At 54.7% G+C, this 27,925-nt stretch overlaps 1 protein-coding gene and 1 long non-coding RNA gene across 2 annotated transcripts; both read right to left on the bottom strand.

The window, feature by feature from the left end:
• Nucleotides 1-12,489: 12,489 nt before the first annotated feature.
• On the bottom strand, nt 12,490-18,199 carry LOC141997320 (uncharacterized). Its single transcript, XR_012641710.1, has 4 exons — nt 18,123-18,199; nt 15,668-15,835; nt 14,345-14,512; nt 12,490-12,586 (listed from the first exon to the last, which is right to left on the bottom strand). It is a non-coding gene; the product is annotated as an uncharacterized LOC141997320 (long non-coding RNA).
• Nucleotides 18,200-19,080: 881 nt separating this feature from the next.
• Nucleotides 19,081-27,480, bottom strand: LOC141997316 (uncharacterized). The gene is made up of 2 exons (XM_074969626.1): nt 26,787-27,480; nt 19,081-19,193 (listed from the first exon to the last, which is right to left on the bottom strand). The coding sequence occupies exons 1-2, from the start codon at nt 27,402-27,404 to the stop codon at nt 19,122-19,124; spliced, it is 690 nt and encodes a 229-aa protein (XP_074825727.1). The 5' UTR covers nt 27,405-27,480; the 3' UTR covers nt 19,081-19,121.
• Between the last annotated feature and the right edge of the window lie 445 nt (nt 27,481-27,925).

Here is a 27,925-nt window from a genome sequence, read left to right as displayed (position 1 = left end):
ACTTGCCCAGCTAAGCCAGTCTGTTATTAGACAGAAAGAAAAAGAAGGGAGCTAGGAAAGAGAAGTAATAAGGTGGGGAAGGAAAAGGACATGGGGGGTATGTCTGTGACAAAGTTTCACACCCCAGATTGTATTTGGGGTTTAGCTGAAGCCAGCAGAGGTGCCTGTGTCATCTGGCTCCTTCTCTCTTTGGCTCAGTCTGGTCAGGACAACGCTCAGGTTTAGGATGAAGAAGGTCCAATGGAATCACACAGGATCCCAGAAGACGGTGGAGGTGGTAACCATAATGGTGACACATGCTTCTTCCCCGTTTTTGTCGGTCTGTCAGCTAGCATCGCAGGAGTCAGCTTCTCCACCCAAAGTCTCTTTGAGGACCGAAAAGGGGAGTGATGTGTGGAATGGTCCATCCTTTCGTTACGGTGCCCACCAATTCGGCCTAGTCTTTGACACGCCATTCACTGATTTCCGCTTCCACACTTTTCTTGTTTACCAGGCACAATCTTAACACAGCCCTTGAGTTCTCGCAGGAGGCCTTTTTGTCTGGACTAATTCCATCCTCCTGTCTCACTTTTGCACCGTTTCCCATCAGCATTTGTTGTTAGGCTATTGTGACACTGTGAGCTCACCTGCACAAACTGAGTGTGTGTTCATAGGGTGAGTTTATAGGCCCAGTTTTTACATCCTGCAGCCTGATCAGCTCCATAGCCTGTCTGGGTGTGTTCCCCAGAGGCATCCACCACTGCAAAACCATGACCAGACCTTGCGGGGGAACAGGGCGTAGAGGGCTGCACATGCTGCAGCTCCCCTCTGCCTCTAGCCGCCCAGCAGCCCGAGGAGCCGGGGAACTATCACTCCCCAGAGCAGAACAAAATTGTGTCATGACCCAGGGTTTTCACTAGAGACCAAGATGAAGGGGAACCTCCAGGGCTCCGGGGGGATTAGACCGAGTTCCCTGGCTCACGCCGCCAGCCGCTGCCCTGCAGAGAATTCACAGCTCAGCCCTGTGGCCACAGTTCCCTCGCAAAGTGTGAGGCTGAGCGCAGGTCGAGTTGGCCAGGAGCAGCTTCGTTAAACCCCGCGCACTGTTCTGTCCACATGGGCGAGCCGCTTCCAGCCCAACTTCCCCGTTCCATTGGTGTCCTGCCATCACAGACCCTCTGGGGATCATGGGCCCTCTGACTCCAGTTCCACTCACATGATACGCCCTCCGCAGGCATGGCACAGGCATGGCCATGTCCTCTTGGACTTCCTCTGGCGGGGTGTCCTGCCTGCCGCAGTCGCCAGCATCTGATGTTCCACATAAAGGGCTTGTCTACACTGGCAAGTTTCGTGGCCAAAAAATGCCTTTTGAAGACAAAACAGCATGAGCGTATGCACTCCAATGGGACTTTTGTCGTGAAAAATGCCCAGATTTGGCGACAAAAAACTTCCACCCCTCCGAGAGACTTTTGTCTTTTCCCCTCCCTTTATTGTCGACAAAGAGCCAGTGTAGACACTGCTGATGGTTTGTCCACAGAACTGGCTTCCACCAGTATCCCACAATGCCTGCCTTGATCGCTCTGCCCAGTGTTGAGATCTCTGCCGCCCTGCAGGCACACGCCCTTCCCCTTTCAAAGCTCTGGGAAGTATCTGTGTGCTGCTCCCTTTGGGGAACAAATCGTTAGACTGCTCCTGTTCTGCCCAGCAGTAGGGACACAGCCGGAGAGGGACAGACTGCGGGGCAGCTTTGCCATTCCTCAGCATGGAGCGCGCACAGAGCTACTCGTGATGCTGCTCTCAGCCGCTGAGGGGGCTGTGGGAGAACTCACGCAGTGATCAGATCTTCCTTCCCACAACGTTGCACTGTGGGATACATACCCAGGGTGCAGTGCTCACCCTGTCGATGATGGTGTCCCCAATGTGGACTTGATCTGTCGACAGAGGGAGCAAGCATGAACACCCTTTGGCGATTTTTGTTTTGTCGACTTTTGGGTGTCGACATAAGGTTTGTCAACAAAACTTGGTAGTGTAACAAGCCCAGAGGTGAAGTACACCTGGGCAGCGGCACTGCACCACACCAGCTTCCTTTAGGTAATTGCAGAGACTGTGCATTGCTGGGAAACCACAGGAGATTGCATCCACCTGCAGCTCAGTAAGTCCCATTAGACACGGTGTTATTGTGGGTTCTGAACCGCCCCAGGAGGAAGTGTATCACCAGGGCCACTGCCTGCAGCACCTGGGTTTCTCTTGGAGGTCTCTCATCTAAGCATTGACCTGGCCTGGTCATACTTAGCTCTGAGATCTAACACCATGCCTCAGCCACGTAGATGGAGCAATTAACTCAATGGTGTTTTCAGTTTAACAACGATTAATAACAACAGTGCAGGATAAACAACTGACGTCTGGGATGAAAGCCATGAAGCTGCAAGGTGTGGAATACTGGAAATGCAATAGAAGGTGGTGGATCACTCAGTGCTGACATCAGAATTGAGCCAGAGCCAGGAAGAGTGGAGTAAACCTGTACTTAAAACCTGCTTCTTGCAAGGAGCCTTCCCACACAGATTTCCTCAGCAGCCTGCCACCCTGAATAGCTCCCTCTCGCTGAGTCTGACTGGAAGCACTTTGAGGTGGGGAGGACTCTTGTCTTTCTAGGTTTCATATGAAGAGCCACATAGTGGTTCAGAGGTATAGAAATAATGTCCAGTTCCAACCAATTCCTCCTGCATACCTTGTTCCTTGGGGTTCGGGGGAATAAAAACTATTGCCAGGCCAAGCTGCAGCTTTCAAACTTCAGCCATTTCTGGGCTTGGTATCTCATCTCCTCCTCGTGCCTGGTGCATTTGTGTCCTGTGCAGGCTGATCATTAGGACCTCCTGACATGCTTCATCCCCCATTCTCTCACCCACCCTCCTGTTGGCCAGTTAATTGAGTAGGGAGGTTTTCTCTACTTGTCTGCCCTGGGTATATCCGACATCACCAGTTTTCTGCAGTCGCTGATGTCCCTGAGCATTGGTGGATCTCAGTCCCTCCGCTTTCCTCCTTAGGTTTCTTTGCTTTTGTCTTCCGATGCAATTTCTAAGCATGACGAGGACCTGTTCATATCCTTATTCTGTGTGGGCAGGGACAGATATCTGGAGCTGGCTCCTTAGAATGTGGAATTAGGCTAAAATATGGGCTGTCCTTATAGATCACCTGTGAGCTGCTTCCTCCCACACTTGAACCAGCTCCACCTGGGTGCGACTTTAAATTGCAGGCTGGCTCAGCTCTGGGCACTCAGACCCAGCTCTTGGCAGTACCATGAAGTCAAGGGGCCTCTTTCTCCTCCTGGGGCTCTTCACCCTCTGGACAGCGCTACAGGGTGCACCAACACAAAGTGAGTACAGGCAGAGAAGGGAGCAGGGCATGGAGGGGAGACCTGGCATGGAGGGGGCAAGGGCAGTGGGTGCTTAGAAATACCTGACACTTTAGTTGGTTTGTCTCATCCGTGACCTGACGCAGGGACCAATAGAAACATGTCTCCATTGTCAGAGCCACTGGCACAGGGATGGGACTGACCCCAGCAAAGACAGAGTGAGGGGATGAGATTCCCTCGGAGCAGCAGACAGAATTACAGACCAGCGGTCTGGCCAGACACTGCGAGTTCCCGAGATGCTGAATGACAGGCACTGAGGGCCAGGCATCCGAGGGCTCAGGCTGGCAGGCTCTGGACTGTTTTAACTGGAGGCTTTTATTATCAATATAAGAATATGCAGGGGCCCAAACTCTGCACTACAGCATCAGCGAGGGGAACAGGGTTGTCTAAGGTTGAGAAACCCAGGTATAGATGGGAGAGAAGAGGGGAGGCTCTACCCATGGTACTTCACATGGGTCCCCAAGGCTGATTCTGCTCTGAACTCTGTTTCTCGTCTCAAACGTGGGCTGCTGGGTGCTCCTGATTGCCCAGGAAACACAGACCTGCTTCCAACGTACCCTCTTCTTGGCGGGGTTTGTTAATACAAACCAAGGCTCCATGCCCATCTGGTTTGTTAGGCCAGGTGGAAGTCCAGCACTTAATCTCCCCACACCACCAGGTTTTGATGGCCTTGATGGATCCATAGTGCCACCCGCTGCTTCTCTGAATAACCTGTCCCAGCAGTGTCTTCCCAGGCTGCTCAGAACTCAGACAGGTCACGGAGGCCTGTTGCCAGGCTGATATACTGGCTGCCTGAGGGACGAGCTCGTTTTTCAGGAGGAAGGCCGACCTGCGTCGGGTTATTGAGTGGGGGGTGGTTGTGTTTGTGGGCTGGGCAGCTGTTGTTTCATGGCCATTCATTTTGCCACTTACATTTCTAAATGGAGAGACTTTATATACTAGAATAAAACAACAACCAGGCTGTGGCTCACCAGAGAGACCCTGCCAGTGCTGAGCTGAGATGCAGTTAATGCCACCGGTCCCTGGAGCTGGAGGAGTAATTTCCAACTCGGGTAGATGTACCCACGCTCGCTCTGACTGAGCTTGGGTGCTGAAAACAGCAGGATCGCTGGGGCTGTGTGGGCAGCGGGCCAGCTGCAGCCCCCTACATGAAGGGATGTAGAAATTTCCATCAAAGAGAGACACTCTGGTGGCAATGCCTTTTGGAATCTATCCTTTCCAAAATACCATAACCCATCTTCCCCACAGCCCCTTCCCCAAGCACCTTAATCTGGACTGTCCATGGTTCCTGACTCACTGAATTCTAGCTTTTAAAGTCCCTTCAGGACAAGAGGAAATAAACTCCATGGCCCTCTAACCATTGAGACTTCTGTCCACATCCCGCTATGCCAGTGGATTCATAGAATCATAGAATCATAGAATATCAGGGTTGGAAGGGACCCCGGAAGGTCATCTAGTCCAACCCCCTGCTCGAAGCAGGACCAATTCCCAGTTAAATCATCCCAGCCAGGGCTTTGTCAAGCCTGACCTTAAAAACCTCTAAGGAAGGAGATTCTACCACCTCCCTAGGTAACGCATTCCAGTGTTTCACCACCCTCTTAGTGAAAAAGTTTTTCCTAATATCCAATCTAAACCTCCCCCATTGCAACTTGAGACCATTACTCCTCGTTCTGTCATCTGCTACCATTGAGAACAGTCTAGAGCCATCCTCTTTGGAACCCCCTTTCAGGTAGTTGAAAGCAGCTATCAAATCCCCCCTCATTCTTCTCTTCTGCAGACTAAACAATCCCAGCTCCCTCAGCCTCTCTTCATAAGTCATGTGCTCTAGACCCCTAATCATTTTTGTTGCCCTTCGCTGGATTCCCGTTGAAGATCCAGATGTAAGCAGGGGAATGGTCCCGCTATTGTGCGGAACTTTCTTGGAGTATGCACTACCCTGGTGAAAAGGGCTAGCGAACGGATCTGAGTCCTCGCTCCCACTCCCTTCACCCGCAGGCCGGCCTGCCCTCAAGGACTCCCCTTCCTCCCTCCTCGTAACCCCGACACGGCTGGGCCCAGGGTTCCTGGGGGGCTGGGCCCGCAGTCTTGTTGTGGTCACGTAGGGCAGGGGCCTGGGTATCCCCACTCCAGGGTGCTCTCTCTGCACTGAATGCTTCCCTGCCCCACTGCTCACCGCAGAGTTCAGAGTAAATACAATTTATTAACCAGCAACTAATGAGAACACGGGAAAAGGGGAAGGTGAAACGGAAACATTTCACCCCGCCCAGTGGACCCGGGGCACCACCCTCGGCCATCTCGGGGGCACAGGGACATTCCCAGCCTGCCCCTCGCATGTCCCAGGCCCCTGCCCAGGCCCTGGCTCTGCTGCCGTGACACCGGGGCTCGCACCCTGCTCTGGCGGTGCCCACATGCCCACAGGTGCTAGGGGGCAGGGCCCGTCCCCCCAGCCTGGCCCCCGTCGGGGTCACGAGCCCCTCCCAGCCCCACCTACAAGGCCTCGTGCCTGGGGCCTCCCTGCGCTGGGCCTGGGGCCCGGGGCCCCTGGACTCCCCAGCGGCTCACGTGCCCGGCCCCAGCTCCGGCCCCAGCCCCATTCACACGCTGACTCCAGCTCAGCTCCTGGGGCTGCTCCTCTGGCCCCGGCTCTGGCCCTGCTCCCAGCCCAGCCGGACTCCTGCTCTCCCCTTAGCTCTGCCCCTCCGGCTCCAGCCCTGGCCGCTCCACCTCACACGGGACCCTGGCCTCCTGACCCCCTCATTGGCCTGTCTGCCCTGTCAATCAGCCTGACCTGGAGCATTGGCCTCTCCCCATTGGCCTTGGGGACTGTCAGTCTCCTGATTTCTCGTTGGCCCTCCCCCTTTCTTTTGGCCCTGGGAGAGGACCACCGAACAACCCTCCTTAGAGTCAGGGAGGGGCCATCAGCCCATGACCCAGCGTTATCCTGCTCTGTGTCTTAGGTCTGGGAACAGGAGGCTTCCTACGGGCTGAGTACACAATACCCCAGGTGGCCTGTGCGGGACAATGGCCGGCTTGGAGCAGAGCTGATTAGTGAAGGAAATGTCCTGGCCTGGAGCAGGGCCTCAGGGCTGAGAATAGCAATTCAGAGAGGGGGGCAGTGATCGTTTGGCCCATTTCTTCAGGATCCTCTCTTGTTTCACCTGAAGTTATTTGGCTGCCATGTGACACCTGTGAGACTCACCGATTGCACGGCTCCTTCGTGGGGATGAATCAGCGATAGGAATGTCCCACAGGATGCCAGCGCAGCAGTAATAGGGGTGGGGTCATGAATACGTGGCAGTTACGCCTAGGCAGCATTCAGGGGACAAGAAGTACCTGTTATATAGCTGCGTAGCTTCAGTGGCTTCGTGATAATCTACTCTGTGTTGGGAAATGATCTGGACAAGAAACCTCATGCAGACACTGAAATGGGAGACTGCCTGGATCTACTGCCTTTGAGTCATCTTAGTGATGTTCAGGATGATATGAGTACTACACATGGTCAGACATGGAATCCCATCACCACTGATTGTTACTATCTTCCAGATGAGAATCAACCCACTGTACCAGCCTCAGCGTGCATCTCCCCTTGCCAACAGCACAACAGTTCTTGGTCAGTGATATTCGAACCTTGCAGAAGGGGAGACACTACGTTCTGTGTCAGAATCTCTAGTATGCCCTACCCTACCTTCGTAGGCCAGGAATGCTGTGATTTCATGATGCCTGCGTGGCCCCCTTTCTGAGCAGTGGGACTTGGAGTAGAGAATGAGAAGTGAGAGGAGGGGTTGGGTGCAAAAAGAGGACTCAGGGCTGAGTTCAGAGCTTCTCCTATAAGTGTCACTACAGGCCAGAGCAGGGGCAGCAGATTTGTATAATTTTTGGTGGTGCCCAGAACACCTGCAGGGTTTAAGAACCACCTGGAAACTCACCATTTTCTATTTCAAATACAAAGCTCACCTATTTGATCTGCCTTCAGTAATAAAAACACAGAGCACAGCGGATAGAAAATAATAACAAAAAATTAAAATAACCCTCACCCCTACACAATGTCCTCATGGGAAAGGAAAGATGAAACCGAGTGAGAACCATATTGAGAGACACTAGTCATCTCACTTACTGCACTTCTGGAAGTTGCTCAGATATCACAGGGATGGGTGCAGTATAAGAACCTGAATAGAACAGAATCAGGTATCATATGTACAACTACATAGGGACTATCCAAGGTAAGGGGCAATGCTCATATCCTGTGGACAGGTTGCTGCAGCGTGAAGAAAGTGCATAGGGTGGATTGGCAGTAGCCATATGTGACTGAGGCATATTTGGGTCTCTGACTCTCCTGTTTTCTCTCCCATTTTCAGGGATCCCTGGCACAGCTTCTCCTCTCCATGGCGATGACCCAGGAAAACACATATCAGAAGAAGATGAGCTGAAGGAAAAACTTGTGTTGGGGGCAACAAAACCGGTGCCTGGAGCAGAACCTGAGTCTAATGGAAAACCGGTGTCTAGTGCAGAACCTCTATCCGGCGAAAACCCCGTGTCTGTTGTAAAACCTAGATCCAGTGGAGAACCTGAATCTGATGAAAGACCTGTGTATGGTGGGAGAGCAGATGATGATTCTGACCTGCAGGATGGTGACTCTGACGGGGATGATGACTTTGATGGGGGAGATGATGATTCTGACCTGCAGGATGGTGGCTCTGACGGGGATGGTAACTTTGACGGGGGAGATGATGATGATAATGTGAGGGACGGTGACTTTACCGAGGCTGATGACGTTGATGGAGGAGATGATGATTCTAATGTGAGGGATACTCGCTCTGATGGGGCTGATGACTTTGACGCGGGAGATGTCGATTCTTACCTGCGGGATGGTGGCTCTGATGGGGGAGATGATGATGCTAATGTGAGAGACGGTGACGTTGCTGGGGTTGATGACTTTGACGGGGGAGATGATGATGATTATAATGTGAGTGACAGTGACTCTGACAGGGCAGATGATGATGATGATGTTGTGAGGGACGGTGACTTTGACGGGGGAGATGATGATGATGATGATGATGTGAGGGACGGTGACTTTGACGGGGGAGATGATGATGATGATGATGATGATTCTAATGTGAGGGATACTCGCGCTTATGTGGATGATGACTTTGACACAGGAGATGTCGATTCTTTCCTGCAGGATGGTGGCTCTGAAGGGGGTGACGACTTTGGTGAGGCTGATGATGGGTCTGAGGGTTCAGAGTATTAAGGAGAGTGTCCTCAGACCTCACTGACCCGGACATGGAAACCTTCTGATATCAGATCAGCCAGCAAATACATTCCTGGCAACAAGAGCCTCTCTTTCCTGTTTGATGTTTTCCAGCTTTCCCTTTTCTTTTACTACTGATTGCCTGGGAACATGCTGCCTCCTCGAATGACAAGGTTACTGCTCAGGGATCACTCTCTCTGGGTGAAGGAAATCAATGTTCAGGGATCTTCGCTCCCTGGCTTGAGTAGGGTGCAAGGGGACGTTGGGGTTCTCTCTCTAGGCTCTTACTCTAAGCTCGTCACCCTAGTGTCTGAGCACTTTGATTCAGCTTTCAGGTCATTTTTTCTTGAGATATATTTTCTTTCTTATTAAATCTTTCCTGATGGGTTAGCCAGCCCCTGGCACTGATGTTCTCCACTCCTAGCAGTGTTCCAGGTTCAGGCCAGTTCTTCTCAGATACCTGTCCCATCGCATGGTGCACCCAGAGCCATTCCCTCCGGACACCTTCAGTCTGGGCCTGGGGCCAGTGTCTTCCTCTGGCAGCCGGAATTCCGAGCTGAAGGAAAACTCATTTACTCATAAATTCCCCTTCTGATGTGGCTCCCCCTGTCCCGAGGTCAGCCAGACGTTCTGGCTAAGAGCAATCATAGCCCTGGTTTGGGCAGCTTGGACGGGCCTCTGCCGCTCCATTCTCCTAGGGACGGTGTAGACTTGAGGTAACGTGTTGGAAACCATACGTATGACTCCGTTACCCAGCTGTGCACATAAAAACTGAGCTCCATTCCTGGCAGGCTACTGAGAAAGGATTGTGGAGCGAGCAAACAGGCTGTTTACACTTGGCACCCGAATCCAGGGTTAACAGTGTGTGACTAGGTCATGTCTTTACGAAACATGCAAAAAGAGAGCCAGGATGGCCTAGTGGGTTGGGTCTGGGTATATTCCCTCTGTGCTCTGCTATGTTTGTAACCTCAGCTCTGCCATGTGTAACTGTTTGGCTTGGGTAAGACATTGTCTATCTGTGTGTAGGTTTCCCCAGGGGTGGAATGGGGGGGACCTACCTCCTGGGGACTCTGAGGACTCACCAGTACAGCACTTAGTAAATAGAAAAGGAGTACTTGTGGCACCTTAGAGACTAACCAATTTATTTGAGCATAAGCTTTCGTGAGCTACAGCTCACTTCATCAGATGCATACTGTGGAAAGTGTAGAAGATCTTTTTATATACACACAAAGCATGAAAAAATACCTCCTCCCACCCCACTCTCCTGCTGGTAATAGCTTATCTAAAGTGACAACTCTTCTTACAATGTGTATGATAATCAAGGTGGGCCATTTCCAGCACAAATCCAGGGTTTAACAAGAACGTCTGAGGAGGGTGGGGGGGTAGGAAAAAACAAGGGGAAATAGGTTACCTTGCATAATGACTTAGCCACTCCCAGTCTCTATTCAAGCCTAAGTTAATTGTATCCAATCTGCAAATGAATTCCAAGTCAACAGTTTCTCGCTGGAGTCTGGATTTGAAGTTTTTTTGTTGTAATATAGCAACTTTCATGTCTGTAATCGCATGACCAGAGAGATTGAAGTGTTCTCCGACTGGTTTATGAATGTTATAATTCTTGACGTCTGATTTGTGTCCATTTATTCTTTTATGTAGAGACTGTCCAGTTTGACCAATGTACATGGCAGAGGGGCATTGCTGGCACATGATGGCATATATCACATTGGTGGATGTGCAGGTGAACGAGCCTCTGATAGTGTGGCTGATGTTATTAGGCCCTGTGATGGTGTCCCCTGAATAGATATGTGGGCACAGTTGGCAACGGGCTTTGTTGCAAGGATAGGTTCCTGGGTTAGTGGTTCTGTTGTGTGGTAAGCCTGTGTCCCTGGCCTGTGCTCTCCCCTTGCCCTCCCAGACAGGAGCTTCTCTTCTCTATTGGGCCTAATTTCAGGGTACCATAGGACGCCCTTTTCACTAGTTCCTCAGTTAGTGTCCAGGAACACAGAGGAACACACTGATCCTGCACATACTCAGATGCTTAACTTCAATGGGACTTGTCACGGAGTCCCTGGGCGATGCTCTGGAACTGCTCCCCATGAAGCCAGGCAGGACTCTGGGGAAGTCTCCTTTCTGGGAGCAGCCTGTCTGCAGGACACACAGCTCACCCAGCTTCCACCTTCCTGGGTCTGACCTCGGAGCATTCAGCCTCCTCTGCCCCTCCGTGCGCTTCCCCCAGCGAGTCCGCCCAGGCAGCGTCCTGGGGAAGCCAGAGGGTCCTACCCCCCAACTTCGCAGTCAGACGTGACTCTCAGCCAGCCAGTAAAACAGAGGTTTATTAGACGACAGGAACATGGTCTAAAACAGAGCTTGTAGGTGCAGAGAACAGGACCTCTCAGCTGGGTCTATTTTGGGGGGCAGTGAGCCAGACAACCATGTCTGCACTTCACTCCATGTCCCCCGCCAGCCCCAAACTGCCTTCCCCTCCAGCCCCTCCTCCTCTGGGCGTTGTCCCTTTCCGGGCCAGGAGGTCACCGGATTCCTTTGTTCTCCAGCCCTTTAGCTCTCACCTCGCAGGGGGGAAGGGCCCAGGCCATCAGTTGCCAGGAAACAGGGTGTCGGCCATTCTCTGTGTCCAGACCCCTGCACACACCTGCCCTCTAGGGCTCTGCAACGATCATACCCCCTTACCCCACCACCTAGATACTTAAGAACTGCCTAGGGGAAACTCAGGCACCCCCACACTATTCAGAGGAAACATTAAGAACAGTCCCACTTCATCACACTAGTCATGGGCCAAAAGCCAAACACAGAGGTATTTGCAGGAGTGGGCCCCAAATTAGTCCCTGCAGTACAATTTCTAGTGGCAAATTAGATCTGCACTAATATGAACCCTCACCCCTTCCTGTGCCCAGCACATTCTATCCCCCGAGCCCAGTCAGGTCACCCCCCGACGCGTGAAAGGCCAAAGGCCAAAGCAAAATGCCAGAGAAGGAGGGGGGGAAGATGGCAGTGTTAGGGAGAAGACACCTGAGCAGGGTGCGAGTGTAGATGGGAGCCACAGAACCTTGTCTTTCTGCCACTGCTTTCGTGTGCCGGGACTCATCTGCCAGGAATTCTACTTGTTCTTTGGTGGTTTGAGTGCCCCAAGGCATGTGAGCGTTTCGAGATCCCTGGGGAGCCTGCCCGCCGGACCCAGCCCTCCCCAGGGTTTCATTAAAACAGCCACACAGAGGCAGCCAAATAAAGGCGGGAATGGTGGGAGATCCAGACCTCCCCCAGAGGCAGCCGCTTCACAAAGAGCCTCAGACCGAGCAGGCACTGGGACACGTTCCCAGAGCTGCTTGTACATAAATATGCAAGTGCATTTGGGAGCCCAGTGCACGTGACTGTGTGTGCAAATGGGTGACTTGCACTAGGCAGCCAGGTGTGCAGCTGCACAGGCCAAATTAGGCAAAAAACCTGCACAATTGTGAAAACCTGGGCACTAGTGTAAAGACTGGTCTGCTCCATGTGGCTGCTCCCAGAGCTCCCCAGGCACATCCCAGAGCTTGTCTGTGGTTACTGGGAAAGTTTCCCACCAGGCAACTCAGCATCTCTCAGTCTCTGGATTGCAGCCCTGAACAGAAGCAGCTGCCTTGGATCCAGTTTGATAGGCCCAGAGGGGCAGGGTGGGTGGTGGGGGCTGCCCAGGCTGAGAGAGGCCTGACCTGGAGAACGGAGGCAGAGGCCGAGGTGCTGGGATGTCAGGAATTGTTTATTGAGGAAGAGAAGAAATCCCAGGAAGCCACGACCTGTTCTCCTGGCAAGAGCACCCGGGGATGGGGGAGAGTCCCTGGGGGTCGGGGCTTTGTCTTCCTGCTAGTCCGATCTTTGGCAATTGACCCCAGTGCGGCTGAGGCAGCTCGTCCCCTGAGGAGTCCGGGTCCTGGCAGATGGGAGTTAGGGAGACCCTGGGAAATAGGACAAAGCCGTCAGAGCCCTTGTACCATGGCACTGTGAGGCACCTCCCCCACTCCTTAACCAGTCCTGCCTTGCAGATGGTTTAAATTCCAGCCCGGCTCAGTGCTGAGGACTCAGAGCTGACCCTCAGCTGCCCCTGGCATCAAGGTGCATTGACCCCGGGTGCCTTACACACCCAGCAGGTATATTTCCATCTCCTTGGCTAGTCACTCGCACGGCTAGAGCTGCAGGCAGAAAGGAACTGAGACTCTTCCAGCTCTGGAGGGTGGGGGCAGGTGGGAGGACAGGACGGGATGGGCTCCCTTTAGTCTGCAGCTATGGGACGGTGAGAGATGGGCCATGTATGCAGTGTGTGATGCTGTATGGACTAGCCGTGACCATTTATAATGTTATTGATACCAGTGTTACAAAATTGCAATGAATCGTACAAGATATGCCCTGTAAGGTATCAGTGGAAAAGTTATGATTGGCTAAATATGATAATCATGTTTATATGTATGGATCCTATTTGTATTGTGAGTTATAAATATGTGCGGTATATTTGTATTTCAAACTTGTGCTGTGTTTCTGGGTGACACCCCCAGACAGATTGGCATCAGCACTATCCAGCCAGCTACACAATGAACCCACGGAGGGATGGCAGGGGTTACACCTATGAGTCAGCAGGACATGTAGGGACGAGTCTGTGGACAGGGGCCTGCAATTGCTTTTCCATGCCCATGTGCTTGTAGGTTTGTGTTTGGGACACAGGATCTACAAGCCACAAGACAAAGAATATAAAATGGCAGCTGCATCGTCTCCATTTTTGTCTTCAATCCTGCTTCTCACCTCTGGAGTAACTTCTCTACAAACTGAAGCTCTGAACAAAGGACTGAATAACCCATCCAAGCTGTGGATGTGTTCCAGAGGGACTCTACAAGTCAGCAAACTCACCAATGCTGCTAAAAACCTGATATATGGACTCTGAAGTCATATGTATGGACCTGATTGTTTTGACCATTTAACAGCTCTCTTGTTCTTTTCTTTTCTAATAAACCTTTAGTTTTAGATGCTAAAGGATTGGCTGGCAGTTTGGTATTTTGGGTAAGATCCAACCTAATATTCACCTGGCAATGTGACTGGCCCTTTGGGGTTCAGAAGAACATTTTGTAGAGTGAGAAGAGTTTTCAAATAACTCCTCACCTTACTGCACCGAGCTGCTGATTGGGAGCCAGGGAATTGGAATGCAATAAGGGGGCTGTGTGATTTCTTTTCTAGCTTCCTGGTAACCAGTGTGGGGGATCAGGAGCACAGTTTGTGACTGGTTGGTGAATCTGACTTCAGTGTTAACCTCCAGTTTTGGGAGGATCTGTCTTTTTTTTTCAGCCTGTCCTGACCTTGGCATTTTCAGTGAGGGCTTCCCTTTCCACCACAGGTACACACACATTCACCGTCTCCACGCATCAGATATGCACGCGCTGTCCGTGTACAGTGCATATTCCACGTCTAGATAATACTTAGTCCTCCCATGAGTGCAGGGGACTGGACTAGATGAGCCCTCAAAGTCCCTTCCAGTCCTATGATTCTATGCTCCATACCAACTGCAGCAGCCCTGAAACACACCGAGACTACACCCAGGCACCGTCGGAATAGGTAGGGAGCATACACGAGGGGCCCCATTTACTGGAGAGCAGCCTGGGGGCCCTGGTGTGTTCCCAGCATTGCACTGTATAAGGAGCAGCACCTGTCCAGGTTGTCATGGGTCTTACCCTGGCCTGCACAGGCCTGGAGACAATCTACTTTAGTCTCAAAGTTGTTCTTGTTCCCATTGCAGCCACCGGAAGAGAATTCTTCACACTTCTTAGAGTGCCAGTTGTAGACCCAGCGAGGAATGGCAGCAGTACAGGGGCCCACTTCAGTGGGGAGGCTGCAGATCTCTGCGGACACAGGACAGAGAGATAAGGGACTCAGAAGCAGGGACTTCTGCCAAGGATCTGTCTCCCCCACACCCAGATGAAGAGGGTAGGCATGAGGGCGCAGGAGCAGAGGCTTGTCCTATGGGCGTCTCTGTGCAATGTGATGTGGCCTTTACCACCCAAAGTGAGAAATCATCAGGGAAAAATATCCGTGTCCAGCTTCAGCAGAGACTCAGCACCCTGGGGCAAGGGTGTTCCAGAGGATGGAAGAGTCCCTCCTGCCCCTGCAGAGCTGGCATTGCCCCTCCCAGCGCTAGAGGAATGGCACAAAGGATTGCACGTGGACCCGGAAATGGACGTCTGGAAGTCTGAGAGTCCCTGGAAAGGAAGATGGCCCCTGTCTTCATGGTGCTGCGGGGAGCTTGGTCTGAGTGCCCTGCCCAGCTGAGCCAGGCTGGGATTTAAACAATGGCCCAGGTGGGGCCTGGTCAGGATGGGGGGAGGTGGCTCACAGTGACCTCTCGGCTCCTGCCACGAACCAGCGCCAGGCACGCACTGTCTGACACTAAATCAGTCCCCCCGGAAGGAACGAGGAAACAACCCGGATCCCGGGTCTGAGAACCTCCCTGCACTCAGCAGCTCTGTGACTGCAGAGTTCAGTGTAAACGGGGTGACTCCACTGCAGTCCCTAGGGACGTGAGTGTGAAACCCGAGAGAGATCGGGATGAGCCTTGAAGAGACTCACTCCTTCACTGCGGAAACATTTCATCCCAGAAATGACCAATACCCTCTTCCTGCTTCAGCAAAGACCCCGAGCCCCTGAGGTCATTGGATCATTCAGGCCATGGTCAGTCAGTAACTGATTTCTCCTCGTATCTCCCAGTGGGAGAGGGAGGTACCCTGGCCTACGGGCAGCCCTCTGTCACAGGCTGGAACAGGGCACGGGGTCGGACAGGTTTGTGCCGACCGCTTGTGTTTAGAATATCCCGCCCCCATTCCCATCTGTGGCCTGTCCAAAGCAGGGCTGGACCTGAGTTAGCAGGTGTAGGGGCCCTCAGCATGCGAGAGCTCAGGGCCCTCAGGTCAGGGAGTGGAGATCAGCCCCAGTGGCCCGGCCATCTTCCCAAACTGTCCTGCAGGACTAGGGGTGGCCCAGCCCCCAGCCCTGAGCCTCACCGTGCCCTCCGCACTTCCTGAGACATCCTGATTGAGTCTCAAAGTTGTTGTCGTTCCCATCACAACCTCTATATGTGAATTTCTCACACTTCTTGGCCTGTCAATTGTAGAACCAGCGAGGGATCATGGCATAACAGGACCCGGAGTCAGCAGGGAGTCTACAAAGGTCTGAGGGCAGAGCAGAGAGAGAAGTGTCTGAAAGGCAGAGCAAAGCCATTCTGAGCTGGGTTTCTCCCTCCATCCCCTGGTCCCTTCTCCTTCCACTGCCTGCTGCCTGCACTTACCCCCAGCCGCAGGCGGCAGCTGGGCCCAGAGGGCCAGGAGCCCCAGGAGGAGGACGATGGCCCCTGACTTCATGGTGCTGCCGGGAGCCAGGTCCAGTGTCCAGCCCTGAGCCGGGCTGGGATTTAAACCCGGTGGGGCCGGGTCAGAAGGGGAGGAGGTGCCTGCAGTGACCTCTCGGCTCCTGCCATGCTCCAGCTCCCAGCACGTGCTGTCTGACAATAAATCAGTTCCCCCAGGTGGAACGAGGAAACAAGCCGGATCCTGGGGTTTGGGAAACCCCCTTGAAGGGAGCCTGGAGAAACAGGGAGGTCCAGGCCCAAAAGTCCCGTTGGCTGCAGTCTCAGAGACTGATGGGGGCACATGCCCGCCCCATCCTAGGGGACAGACCCTACTCAGTGCCCAAGGGAAGGGAAATCCCTGGCTCCTGCCAGTGGCTCTGGGGGTGCGCATGTGTAATTCCTTCCTGGCCCCAGGGGTACAGACAGCTTGGCCCACGGGGGAGTGCGCGTCACCCTTTAAGCCCAGACATGGGCTGGGAGCCAGGTCACGGCCCTTTCCCCGTTGTGTCCCCAGTAGCTGGTTCCGCCAGCCCCCTTGGGGCCCAGGAGACGGGACCGGCTCTGGAAAAAGTCCCCGCGGTGGATTCGATTCCCAGCAGCGCCCATTGGACCCCTGGCTACTGCTCAGCTGCCCCTGCCCTGCAGCCTGGCTGCGTCTTCCAGCAGGGACTGACCAGAGGGACTGTGGTGCCATGGCCCAGCCCCCATCCCTTCCATTTCCCAACACGGGGAACCCTGCCCAGGGGAACGAGGAAATGGCCATGGCCCAGAGCAACGGGGGATCAGCCGTGGACACACTGGGCTTGTGCTGCTGCCCTTGTGAACTGCCAGAGCCTGACACGGGCCCAGAGCCGCCCTCCCTGAGAAACCAGCCAGGCGGGTCCAGAGCAGTCCTGCAGGGCCGGAGGCCTGGTCACCTGAGGGGACCGGTCCGACCTGCCCACACCAGCCAGGGTGATGCAGAGCGGAGGGAGGAGCCTGGTTTGGGAAATTCCCTCAAAGGAACCTGGAGTAATAGGGAGGTCCAAGTCCCAGAGCGCCCTGTGGGGAGACAGCGTGGTGCAAAGTGAGGCTGATGGGGAGGTGAGCTGGGGAGCCCAGGGTTCTTGTGAGCAGGGCATGGAGATGGGGCACATTGTGCAGCAGGGCTGAGAAGGACAAGAGGATTCTGGGTAGCAGACGACACGGTGTAACGAAGGCGTGGTGACATGGTACAGGCTGTCTGCCCTGCTGGTACCAGGGCGTCACACTCCCTGCGCTGCTCAGCCCTGCTGGAGTCTCCTCAGTGCACTGCCGCAGCGTGGGCCAGTGCAAACATCCTCCACAGTGTGTTGTATGCCACACCAGGCGTGGTACTGAAGCCGTGCCCAAGGCAGGAGACGGTGCAGAGAAGAGCTGTTAAACTGAGTTCACCTACGGAGGGGATTAGCTCTGAGCCCAGGCTGGAGATATTAATCCGATGTGGAACACCGACAGACTCTAGCTGTCGGCGAACAGGATCACACTTGGGGCCTCTGGAGCTTAGTGCATGAGCCTCTACTCATGATCTAAAAGCCACAGGGCCATTAGCTAAGGCTGTAGAGCAGACTCATTAATCTCTCTCTCTAATCATCCCGCTAGATGGGACAGAACCCTACACCCAGGAGGTGTGTGAGTTACATATGCAGTGTGGAGAACGACAGCTATGGGAAGGCAATGACCTGGGTGAGGATACTCCGGAGGACACTCCGGGCAGGATAGAACCTGGCTGGGACAGAGCTCGACCCAAGCAGGCATGAGGGTCCTGGCCAGGAGAGAAACACCCCTGCCAGCTTTGGCAGAAACACTGACGTCTGGGACCTGGGAGAGGTGGGATCGGTTAGACCTGGCCAGTGCTGGCATGCAGGGCAGGGCTCCCCGGAGAGGGCCTGACGCTGAGGACTAGACCTTCATATCAGCCCTGCACGGCCTGTGAGCAGTGACTGCACCTGGAAACTTGCAGGTGCAGGTGGTGGCTCAACCCAGAGGGCCAGGAGCCCCAGGAGGAGGAAGATGCCCCCTGCCTTCATGGTGCTGCTGGGAGCCGGGTCTGAGTGCCCAGTGCTGAGCCGGGCCCATATTCAAACACTAACCTGGTGGGGGCTGGGTCACGAGGGGGGAGGTGGCTCAGTGACCTAGATTCGTTTGGCACAGTCCAACCCTGGTTTATTTCCTTGTGTGGGAAGCCAGTTCCTGGTATCGGTCCCCACCCAGGTGAGACTCTGAAATGAGAAGTGTTGTCTTTAGTGATGTAAATTTAAACAATAATAAAAGATGCCCAGGCAAAATATCGAGATTCCCAAACACTTATTGAAACTGCCAGTAACAAAGGATCAGCTCCTGGTGACATCACTTATGGATCTAAGTAAAACATTCACTCAGCAGCCATCAAAGCCAAGAGAGAACTCCATGCTCACAAACACGCACAGAACCTGCCCTCTCCCGTCCCTGGCAAAGCAAAGTGTTTTGCAGCATGCCCGGAAGGTCATCGAATTCGGGCTATCTTGGATCAGGGAGGAGCAGGCTCCAGAGTCCTAGAACCCTCACCGAGAATAGCCTGCCAGCCCCTCCCTCTGTCCTATAACCAGGGGATCAGCACCTTTCCCCCCAGTCCCTGCCTGGGGACAGAGGGGATCCCTGAGTAAGGCCAGTCCCAGGCCATTTAGAGCTGCAGAGACCAATGGGCAGCCAGTGCCGATCCCGGAGCATGGGGTCATGTGCTCCCAGAGAAGGGCCCCGCTCAGTAAGCGAGTGCCGCGTTCTGCACCACCACCAGTCTCCGGATGGCTGTAGGGGCAGCCCCATGCCGAGCACACGGCAATAGTCTGATCTTCGGGTGCCCCAGGCCTGGAGAACAGTGTCAAGGTCGGGACGTGAAAGGGAAGGTCCCGACCTCCTGGCCAGGCACAGCTAGTGTGAGGCTGACTGGGTTACAGCGGTGATGGGATCATCCCACCGCTGCTGGGGGCCTCGAATCACCCCCCAGTAAGTAATGGCAGATGCACCCCTCAATCAAAGGGACTGATGTCACCTCTGCCAGCTCCTCCACTCCCTCCAGTGCTGTCTGGGCTGGGCCTCCGCCAGCTCCTCAATCAGGCCCCAAGCTCAACAGGACAAGGGCTGCGGCACTGAACTGCACTGTCCATGTTGGGCAAAATGGAGACCTTCATAGAATCATAAAATCATAGAATATCAGGGTTGGAAGGGACCTCAGGAGGTCATCTAGTCCAACCCTCTGCTCAAAGCAGGACCAATCCCCAACTAAATCATCCCTGCCAGGGCTTTGTCAAGCCTGATCTTAAAAACTTCAAAGGAAGGAGATTCCACCACCTCCCAGTGTTTCACCACCCTCCTAGTGAACAAGTTCTTCCTAATATCCAACCTAAATCTCCCCCACTGCAACTTAAGACCATTACTGTCACGGAGTGTGGGGGAGTCCAGGCCCTGCACCCCTCTTCCTGGGATTCACTGAGACTCTCAGCCAGCCAGTAAAACAGGATTATTGGACAACAGGAACACAGTCCAAAACAGAGCTTGTGGGTACAACCAGGACCCCTCAGTCAAGTCCTTCTGGGGGAGCAGGGAGCTTAGACCCCAGCCCTGGGGTTCCCTGCGTTCCTCCACTCAGCCCCAAACTGAAAACTAAACCGCCCCAGCAGGCTCTCTCCTGCAGCCTCTGTCCACGTTCCCAAGCAGAGGTGTCACCTCCCCCTCCCCCTCCTGGCTCAGGTTACAGGCTCTCAGGTCTCCCATCCCCCGGGCACATTCCCAGGTCAACACTCCCCCCTCCCTGCTGCGTCACATCCTCACAATTACTTCTTGTTCTGTCATCCGCTACCACTGAGAACAGTCTAGATCCATCCTCTTTGGAACCACCTTTCAGGAAGCTGAAAGCAGCTATCAAATCCCCCCTCATTCTTCTCTTCTGTAGACTAAACAATCCCAGTTCCCTCAGCCTCTCCTCATAAGTCATGTGTTCCAGTTCCCGAATCATTTTTGTTGCCCTCCGCTGGACTCTCTCCAATTTTTCCACATCCTTCTTGTAGGTTGGGGCCCAAAACTGGACACAGTACTCCAGATGAGGCCTCACCAATGTCGAATAGAGGGGAACGATCACGTCCCTCGATCTGCTGGCAATGCCCCTACTTATGCAGCCCAAAATGTCATTGGCCTTCTTGGCAACAAGGGCACACTGTTGACTCATATCCAGCTTCTCGTCCACTGTCACCCCTAGGTCCTTTTCTGCAGAACTGCTGCCTAGCCATTCGGTCCCTAGTCTGTAGCTGTGCATTGGATTCTTCCGTCCTAAGTGCAGGACTCTGCACTTATCCTTGTTGAACCTCATCAGATTTCTTTTGGCCCAATCCTCCAATTTGTCTAGGTCCCTCTGTATCCTATCCCTACCCTCCAGCGTATTTACCTCTCCTCCCAGTTTAGTGTCATCTGCAAACTTGCTGAGGGTGCAATCCACACCATCCTCCAGATCATTTATGAAGATATTGAACAAAACCGGCCCCAGGACCGACCCTTGGGGCACTCCCCTTGATACCGGCTGCCAACTAGACATGGAGCCATTGATCACTACCCGTTGAGCCCGACAATCTAGCCAGCTTTCTCTCCACCTTATAGTCCATTCATCCAGCCCATACTTCTTTAACTTGCTGACAAGAATACTGTGGGAGACAGTGTCAAAAGCTTTGCTAAAGTCAAGGAACAACACGTCCACCGCTTTCCCCTCATCCACAGAGCCAGTTATCTCATCATAGAAGGCAATTAGATTAGTCAGGCATGACTTGCCCTTGGTGAATCCATGCTGACTGTTCCTGATCACTTTCCTCTCATCTAAGTGCTTCAGAACTGATTCCTTGAGGACCTGCTCCATGATTTTTCCGGGGACTGAGGTGAGGCTGACTGGCCTGTAGTTCCCAGGATCCTCCTTCTTCCCTTTTTTAAAGATGGGCACTACATTAGCCTTTTTCCAGTTGTCCAGGATTTCCCTGGATCGCCATGAGTTTTCAAAGATAATGGATAATGGCTCCGCAATCACATCCGCCAACTCCTTTAGCACTCTCGGATGCAACGCGTCTGGCCCCATGGACTTATGCACGTCCAGCTTTTCTAAATAGTCCCGAACCACTTCTTTCTCCACAGAGGGCTAGTCACGTGCTGCCCAATGCAGTAGTCTGGGAGCTGACCTTGTTTGTGAAGACAGAGGCAAAAAAACTATTGAGTACATTAGCTTTTTCCACATCTTCTGTCACTAGGTTGCCTCCCTCATTCAGTAAGGGGCCCACACTTTCCTTGACTTTCTTCTTGTTGCCAACATACCTGAAGAAACCCTTCTTGTTACTCTTAACATCTCTTGCTAGCTGCAACTCCAGATGTGATTTGGCCTTCCTGATTTCACTCCTGCATGCCCGAGCAATATTTTTATACTCATCCCTGGTCATTTGTCCAATCTTCCACTTCTTGTAAGCTTCTTTTTTGTGTTTAAGATCAGCAAGGATTTCGCTGGTCGCCTGCCATATTTACTATTCTTTCTACACATCGGGTGCTGTCAGGCCCCTGAAAACACTGTGCCCCAGGCCTCCTCCTAACCCTCCTGCTGGCCTCAGACAGCAGCTGGGCGGGGGCTACAGAACACCCTCCTGTGGCACTCCACACTGGAAGAGGAGAGATTGCCCATGACTAACCGCTGAGATCAGAGTCAAGAGCAAAGCCAGACAGGAGCAGCCCCATTTGCCCCACCAGACTCCACAGGTGAGTCAGCAGCACCTTGTGTTCGACAACACAGGAGACAGCCCATGGGTCTAATCATGCCAGCACAGACCCCTGAGCTCCATTTCTTGTCAGGAGCTGAGCTTGACCAGTGTGGGCTCTGTGCTGGAGCCAGGTCTGTGCCCGACATCAGCAGCATGGGGATGCCTGTGAGAGTTTTCTCACTGCAATCTGGGTCTGAAACAGAAGATGTGACACCAGGCAAGAACTGTCCAAACTGTCAGTCAAGAAATGACTTCCTGGGCAGAGGCTGAATTGATGCTTTCTTAAAAACCTTTTCAATGAGCAGCGCTGCCACTTTTCACCAGTAAAGGACCCAGCCAAGAAGGACACAGGTCCAAAGCATAGGCTGCTGTGGGACAAGGGGGCTCTCAACATCTCCAGAACATCAGGGAGCAGAATCACCTGGGTTTCATTCAGCCAAAGTCAGGGGTCTTGTCCTTTGTGAAATCATGGAAGGTTGGTGTTCTCGTCACCTCCCGAGCAGGCTCTCCTCCTCATGAACTAGAGGCCGGGGACGACTGCCTCGCCTGAGGAGGGACAGTAGATGAAGCTGAGTTTAAACATCTCATTGTTGACTGGCCGCCTCTTCTGGCTTTAAGATTAAACTCGATAAGTTTATGGAGGAGATGGTATGACGGGATAACATGGTTTTGGTAATTAGATATTCATGGTAAATAGGCCTAATGGCATGTGATGGGATGTTAGATGGGGTGGGATCTGAGTTACCCAGGAAAGAATTTTCTGTAGTATCTGGCTGGTAAATCTTGCCCATATGCTCAGGGTTTAGCTGATCGCCATATTTGGGGTCGGGAAGGAATTTTCCTCCAGGGCAGATTGGAAGAGGCCCTCGAGGTTTTTCACCTTCCTCTGTAGCATGGGGCACAGGTCACTTGTTGGAGGATTCTCTGCTCCTTGAAGTCTTTAAACCACAATTTGAGGACTTCAATAGCTCAGACATAGGTGAGAGGTTTCTCGTAGGAGTGGGTGGGTGAAATTCTGTGGCCTGCGTTGTGCAGGAAGTCGGACTAGATAACCATAATGGTCCCTTCTGACCTAAATATCTATGAATCTGTGAATCTTCTTACAGCTTCCTTGTTTTCATGGCCGTGCTCCCCTGCCCACTAGCAGAAGGGTGAGTGAGGAATGAGGCTCCCACCCTACGCCAACCTGTTCCCAGCATATGGCAGCATTATTCCACCCACTCAGCCATTTCAGAATGAAACCACACCTCACGCTGGCAGGATTTGCATACATTGCACACTCGTCCTCCAGGCCAGACAGCCAGGCCGGTAACTAGGGCACCGAGTTTCATCAGGCAGGATTTCAGCATGGCCACTGGCTCTGTGCTCAGACAAGCCCCCATCACGAGTGACGTGTAACAACTGCTCTGCTTTGGGGAGCTTGAGCTGCTCCCCAGCCCACGGCTGACGTGTGAGTGCAGCGTGCGCTTGCCCTGGGCAGATCCATGCCTGGCTGCTCCTATGAGAACCTTGCCAGGCCCTGGGGTCCCTATTCCATTGCCATGGTCCAAGGGGACTCTTGTGACCAGGCCCCGGTGCGGCTGCCCTGCCATGGAGGGACGACTTGGGGTTCACACCCTTTTGGACAGCCTGGGTATGCCCCTGCCATGGCCACTGGGCTCTGGATAAGCTCACCTTGGTGGAGTTGTAGGGGAACTGCAGGTGGTGTAGATAACCGTCCCGCTCTGCTGCCAATGCCCTCAGGTTTCTTCCCCTCCCTCCAGACCATGGGAGAGTAGCCATGGCTCTCAACCGAGGCCTGAAGAACGACCTCAGTCATGCTGCCCTTGGCCTGGTGCAGTGCTGTGCAGCCATGAGTATCCCTCCGCAAGGCACCGCGCTGGGCTGGCCTGGGCTGGCAGTGCAGAGAGATCGGAGCTCGCAGAGGGTTGCAGTGAGGTTAGCGATGCTGCGAGCAGGGCAGAGGGCGCCCCCGACAGCAGTGCAGCTCGCAAGGAGACCCAGCGGGGCTGGTCCTGATCCATCGGTATGGCTGAAAGGAAGGCTTTGCCTGGATGACATCGGGGCTGGCAGGGCTCTCCGGGGCCAGGAGCTCTGGGAGCAGCCGGGGGTCTAACTGAAGGAGCTGCAGAAGCCGTCAGGGGCAGCTGCAGAGAAGCACCCTGGCGCTCAGATCCTGGCGTGCTGCTTGTGAAGGAAGGAGCTTTGCTTTGCTCAGCTGTGATCTTCGCTGCCGGGTTCGTTTCCTGCTCGCTGCCGTGCTGCGGTGAGGGCAGCAAAGCCAGACGTGACTGAGCTCCCCCCCGAGGCGAGCCGAAGCCGGGTGTAATTACTGGAGCGGGTACCAGTACCGTGCCAGGTGTACCACGCCACCAAGGCTACCACTGGAGCTAGGTCTCGCAGGGGCTGGCCTGGTGCTCCCAATAACCTCTCAGAGACTCAGACACACGGCTCAGGGAACAGGCATTTCGTAGGGCTGCAGCAAAGGGGAAGGTTCCACATACCCTAGGCACAGAGGCATAACCAGTTACAGTTCAAAGTGAGCGCTGGCAGGTCTTGGTTGGCCCCTGGGGCAGCCCAGTTGAGAGTCAGGGCTCTCCAGGCCCTGCCCCGGGGCACCCTCTCCAGTCCAGTCTCTATCAGATTGTGGGTTTCCATTCCAGGCTCAGCTAGTGTCTCTCCTTGGGGCCCCTCTGCACTGGCCCATTGTCCAGCCACTGCTGCTCCCCCATAAGCCCCACACAGGCCAGCACCGAGCTGAGATGTCCGGCCATCACAGCCTCTGCACGCGGTCCCTGGGGAATCTGATCTGCATCCAGCTTCCCTGCAGCTCCTGGCTACCACCACTTCCCAAACAGAGCCAGCCGCTCTCTGGCTCATGGCCTTTACCCTACCTGGCCAGGAGGAAGGGAGGCGGCTGCTGGGAGCTGTAGGCCCCTGCTTAGCAGATCCATCACATGCCTCCGGTTGGCCCCTCCTGTCCCCACACAGTGTAAATCTCAGCCAGACTTGGCCTGGGCTCTCAGATGAGCTCCTAGTAGCAACATGGGGCCAGGAACCACAGGCTGAGCTGGGCCTGTGTCAGGCCGGACGGGAGTAGCCATGCTCCGGGTGAGTGAGACCAGTCGTCCCCACAGTCCAGCACGGCGGTGCCAGTTTGGGGGTGGCAGGGTTTGCTCGCAGCTCACAGAGTGATTTAAGCTCTCTTTGTTCCCGCTGCACCTGGCGTTTGTCACCAACACAATGACCACCTAGGACACACCAAGGCTTGTGCCCCAGGGGGTGGGGGGATCTGAGCAATGTATGGGATGTATGTGGGGGTCTGGCCTCTCTCCTTCGCCCCTGTCCTGCTGGAGGTGGTCAGGGTCTCCTTTGGGGCCATCCCTGGGGTGGAAGCCGGGCAAGGGCAGGTGCCCTGGGCAGAGTGGGGAGAGGGGTGAGGATCAGGCTGTGATGACCTGGCACATTTTGTCCCCTGGAACAATAGCGCTTTGGTAACAGGATATCCCTCAACAAACCACTGGAGCAGCTCACAGCTCACAGCTGCCCGCAGCCTCAGACCCACATGGCTGCCAGGGGGTGGCAGGGCTGGGGTCACCTCCAGCTTGGAGGGCTCATGACCAAGGGGGATCAAGGAGAAACGCCAAGCAGCAGCTTCCACTCAGCCCCGGTGCAGCCTGCCCCAGCTCAGCCTCCTGCCCCAGGGCCGGGGCAGGACAGCGGCCCACACCCAGCGTGTGTTGTGAAGTAGGTTGGGGAGCAAGTGAGGCGTGCGCTGAGCCAGTTCCAAGGGGGAAAGGGGACCCCTCTCCCCCCGCAGCCTGGGTTGCATTTGCCCCGAGCTCACAGACTGGAGCCACACACGCTGCCTCCTTCACAGCCCGCTTCAGTCCATGGCCCCGGGCTCAGCCGTGGCCGGAAACCCCCAGGCTGCCCCCGCTGGGTGAAGGGCTAATTCCTGTTCTTTCTGGGAATGTCCTGCCCCTTCCCGGGATCTCTTGGCCCCTCGTTCCCATGGACAGGACTGCGTGGGGAGGAGGCACTGCCCCTGGGCCTACTGAGGAGGAAAGAGCCCTGGCCAGAAACAGGGTGCTGAAGCCAGGGACCCCATCTTGGGGCAGCGCCCAGCGGAGCCCTGGTGAAAAGTGAAGGCCCTGGGCCTCGCACCAAGGGGACAGTGTGACGCTCCGAGGCAAAGTGGGTCTGTGACCCCTGGGATCTGCTGGCCCCCTGGGAGTCACAGGACCACCATGACGGGCACCAGCAGGGCAGCCCAGCCCAGAGTCCCGTGGCCCTGCCCGAGGCAGGGCGTAGCCTGCGGGGAATTGAACGGCTCCCCCAGCTTTGGGAGCAGCCACGTGCCCCATGGCTGTCATCCAGGCAGGTCCTCGTGCACGGAGGGCTCGCTGGTCCTGTGACGATGTGACGCAGCAGGGAGGGGGGAGTGTTGACCTGGGAATGTGCCCTGGGGAGGGGAGACCTGAGAGCCTGTCACCTGAGCCAGGAGGGGGAGGGGGAGGTGACACCTCTGCCCGGGAATGTGGACAGAGGCTGCAGGAGGGAGCCTGCTGGGGGGGGTTAGTTTCAGTTTGGGGCTGGGTGGAGGAACACAGGGAACCCCAGGGCTGGGGTCTAAGCTCCCTGCTCCCCCAGAAGGACTTCACTGAGGGGTCCTGGGTGTACCCACAAGCTCTGTTTTGGACTGTGTTCCTGTTGTCCAATAAACCTTCTGTTTTACTGGCTGGCTGAGAGTCTCAGTGAATCCCAGGAAGAGGGGTGCAGGGCCTGGACTCCCCCACACTCCGTGACAACCTCCACGGCTTTGGGGTCCAGTAAGGGGGTGAGGAACTGGAGCCTGTCTGCAGGGTCAACCCTGTGCAGCTCGCAGGCATTCTCAAAGGCCGTCAGGAAGCTATCTATGTCCTCCCCCTCCTTCCGCTGGGCCAGGAAGCACTTATCAAAGCTCCTTGCAGTCTTGGGTCCCCCCTCACTCACCGCAGCCGGGGCCCCACTGCTCCTCAGCCTGGCCAGCTCCAGTTCATGCTGTCTTTGTTTCTCCTTCTCCTGCTGCTCATGTTGACGTTCCCTCTCCTTCTCCTGACGCTCCCTCTCCTTCTCCTGACGTTCCCTCTCCTTCTCCTCCTGCTCATGTTGACGTTGTTTCTCCTTCTCCTCCTGCTCATGTTGACGTTGTTTCTCCTCATGTTGACGTTGTTTTTCATGATCCTCCAGCTCCCTCATTTTCCTCTCCCTCTCCCATTCCAGCCGCATCCGCTCCAGGGATGGGGAGCTCCGCTGGGAGGATCCCCTGCTGGCTGCTGGGGTCAGGGGGCCCTCGGTATTCGCTGGGCTTCCCACAACCCCTCCCCCAGGCATAGGTAGGAAGGGTCTCGGGGTGTCCTGGGCAGCAGTCTGACCCCTCCCAGCCTGGTCAGGCCCCAGGGCCCACGCTGCGTCCGCCGGGCGGCTTCCCTCAGGGACAGGGATCGGGTCATCCAAGCGATCCCTCTCCTCCAGCTGGGCAATCAGCTGTTCCTTGGTGGACCTCCCGACGCGCAGCCCCCTCTGCCTGCACAGCTCCACCAGGTCGCTCTTAAGGCGTTTAGCGTACATCTCCCGGCTGGCCACTCGCAGGCCGGGCAGCTGTCCACGGTTTCCAGGAAAAGCCCCTAGTGTGCCAGTCCTTCTTGAGGTCACCACCTCTTTGCCAGGGTCGAGCTGCAGACTCCTCCGCCCCTGGGACCGCTCGCTGCAATCCCCCGGGGGACCCTGTTACTGCAAAAGTCCTTCTCTCTGGTCACACACTCCCAGGGGTTAACCACCCCCTGAAACCGTCTCTCTCTGAATCTTCAGCACACCTGGTCCCCGTCAATCCCCCTTCGTTTTACTGTTCCCCAGTCACTTACTGCAGGAAGCGCCGTTCACGGGGTGCAGTAGATCCCACCGCTGCCACCAGTTGTCACGGAGTGTGGGGGAGTCCAGGCCCTGCACCCCTCTTCCTGGGATTCACTGAGACTCTCAGCCAGCCAGTAAAACAGAAGGTTTATTGGACAACAGGAACACAGTCCAAAACAGAGCTTGTGGGTACACCCAGGACCCCTCAGTGAAGTCCTTCTGGGGGAGCAGGGAGCTTA

This window comes from Natator depressus, chromosome 13 (genome assembly GCF_965152275.1).
Source record: "Natator depressus isolate rNatDep1 chromosome 13, rNatDep2.hap1, whole genome shotgun sequence".
NCBI lineage: Eukaryota > Metazoa > Chordata > Testudines > Cheloniidae > Natator > Natator depressus.
The sequence above is the reverse complement of the archived record's forward strand: the minus strand, read 5'-3'. Positions and strand labels throughout refer to the sequence as shown.

Bases quoted from the DNA above. Each gene is read 5' to 3' on its own strand.
- LOC141997316 (XM_074969626.1), bottom strand. From the start codon at position 27,404: ATGTACGCTAAACGCCTTAAGAGCGACCTGGTGGAGCTGTGCAGGCAG. The intron at 19,194-26,786 runs GTGAGTGAGGGG...GATTCTATGAAG, and splicing joins GCAGTGGGGCCCCGGCTGCG to GTCTCCATTTTGCCCAACAT.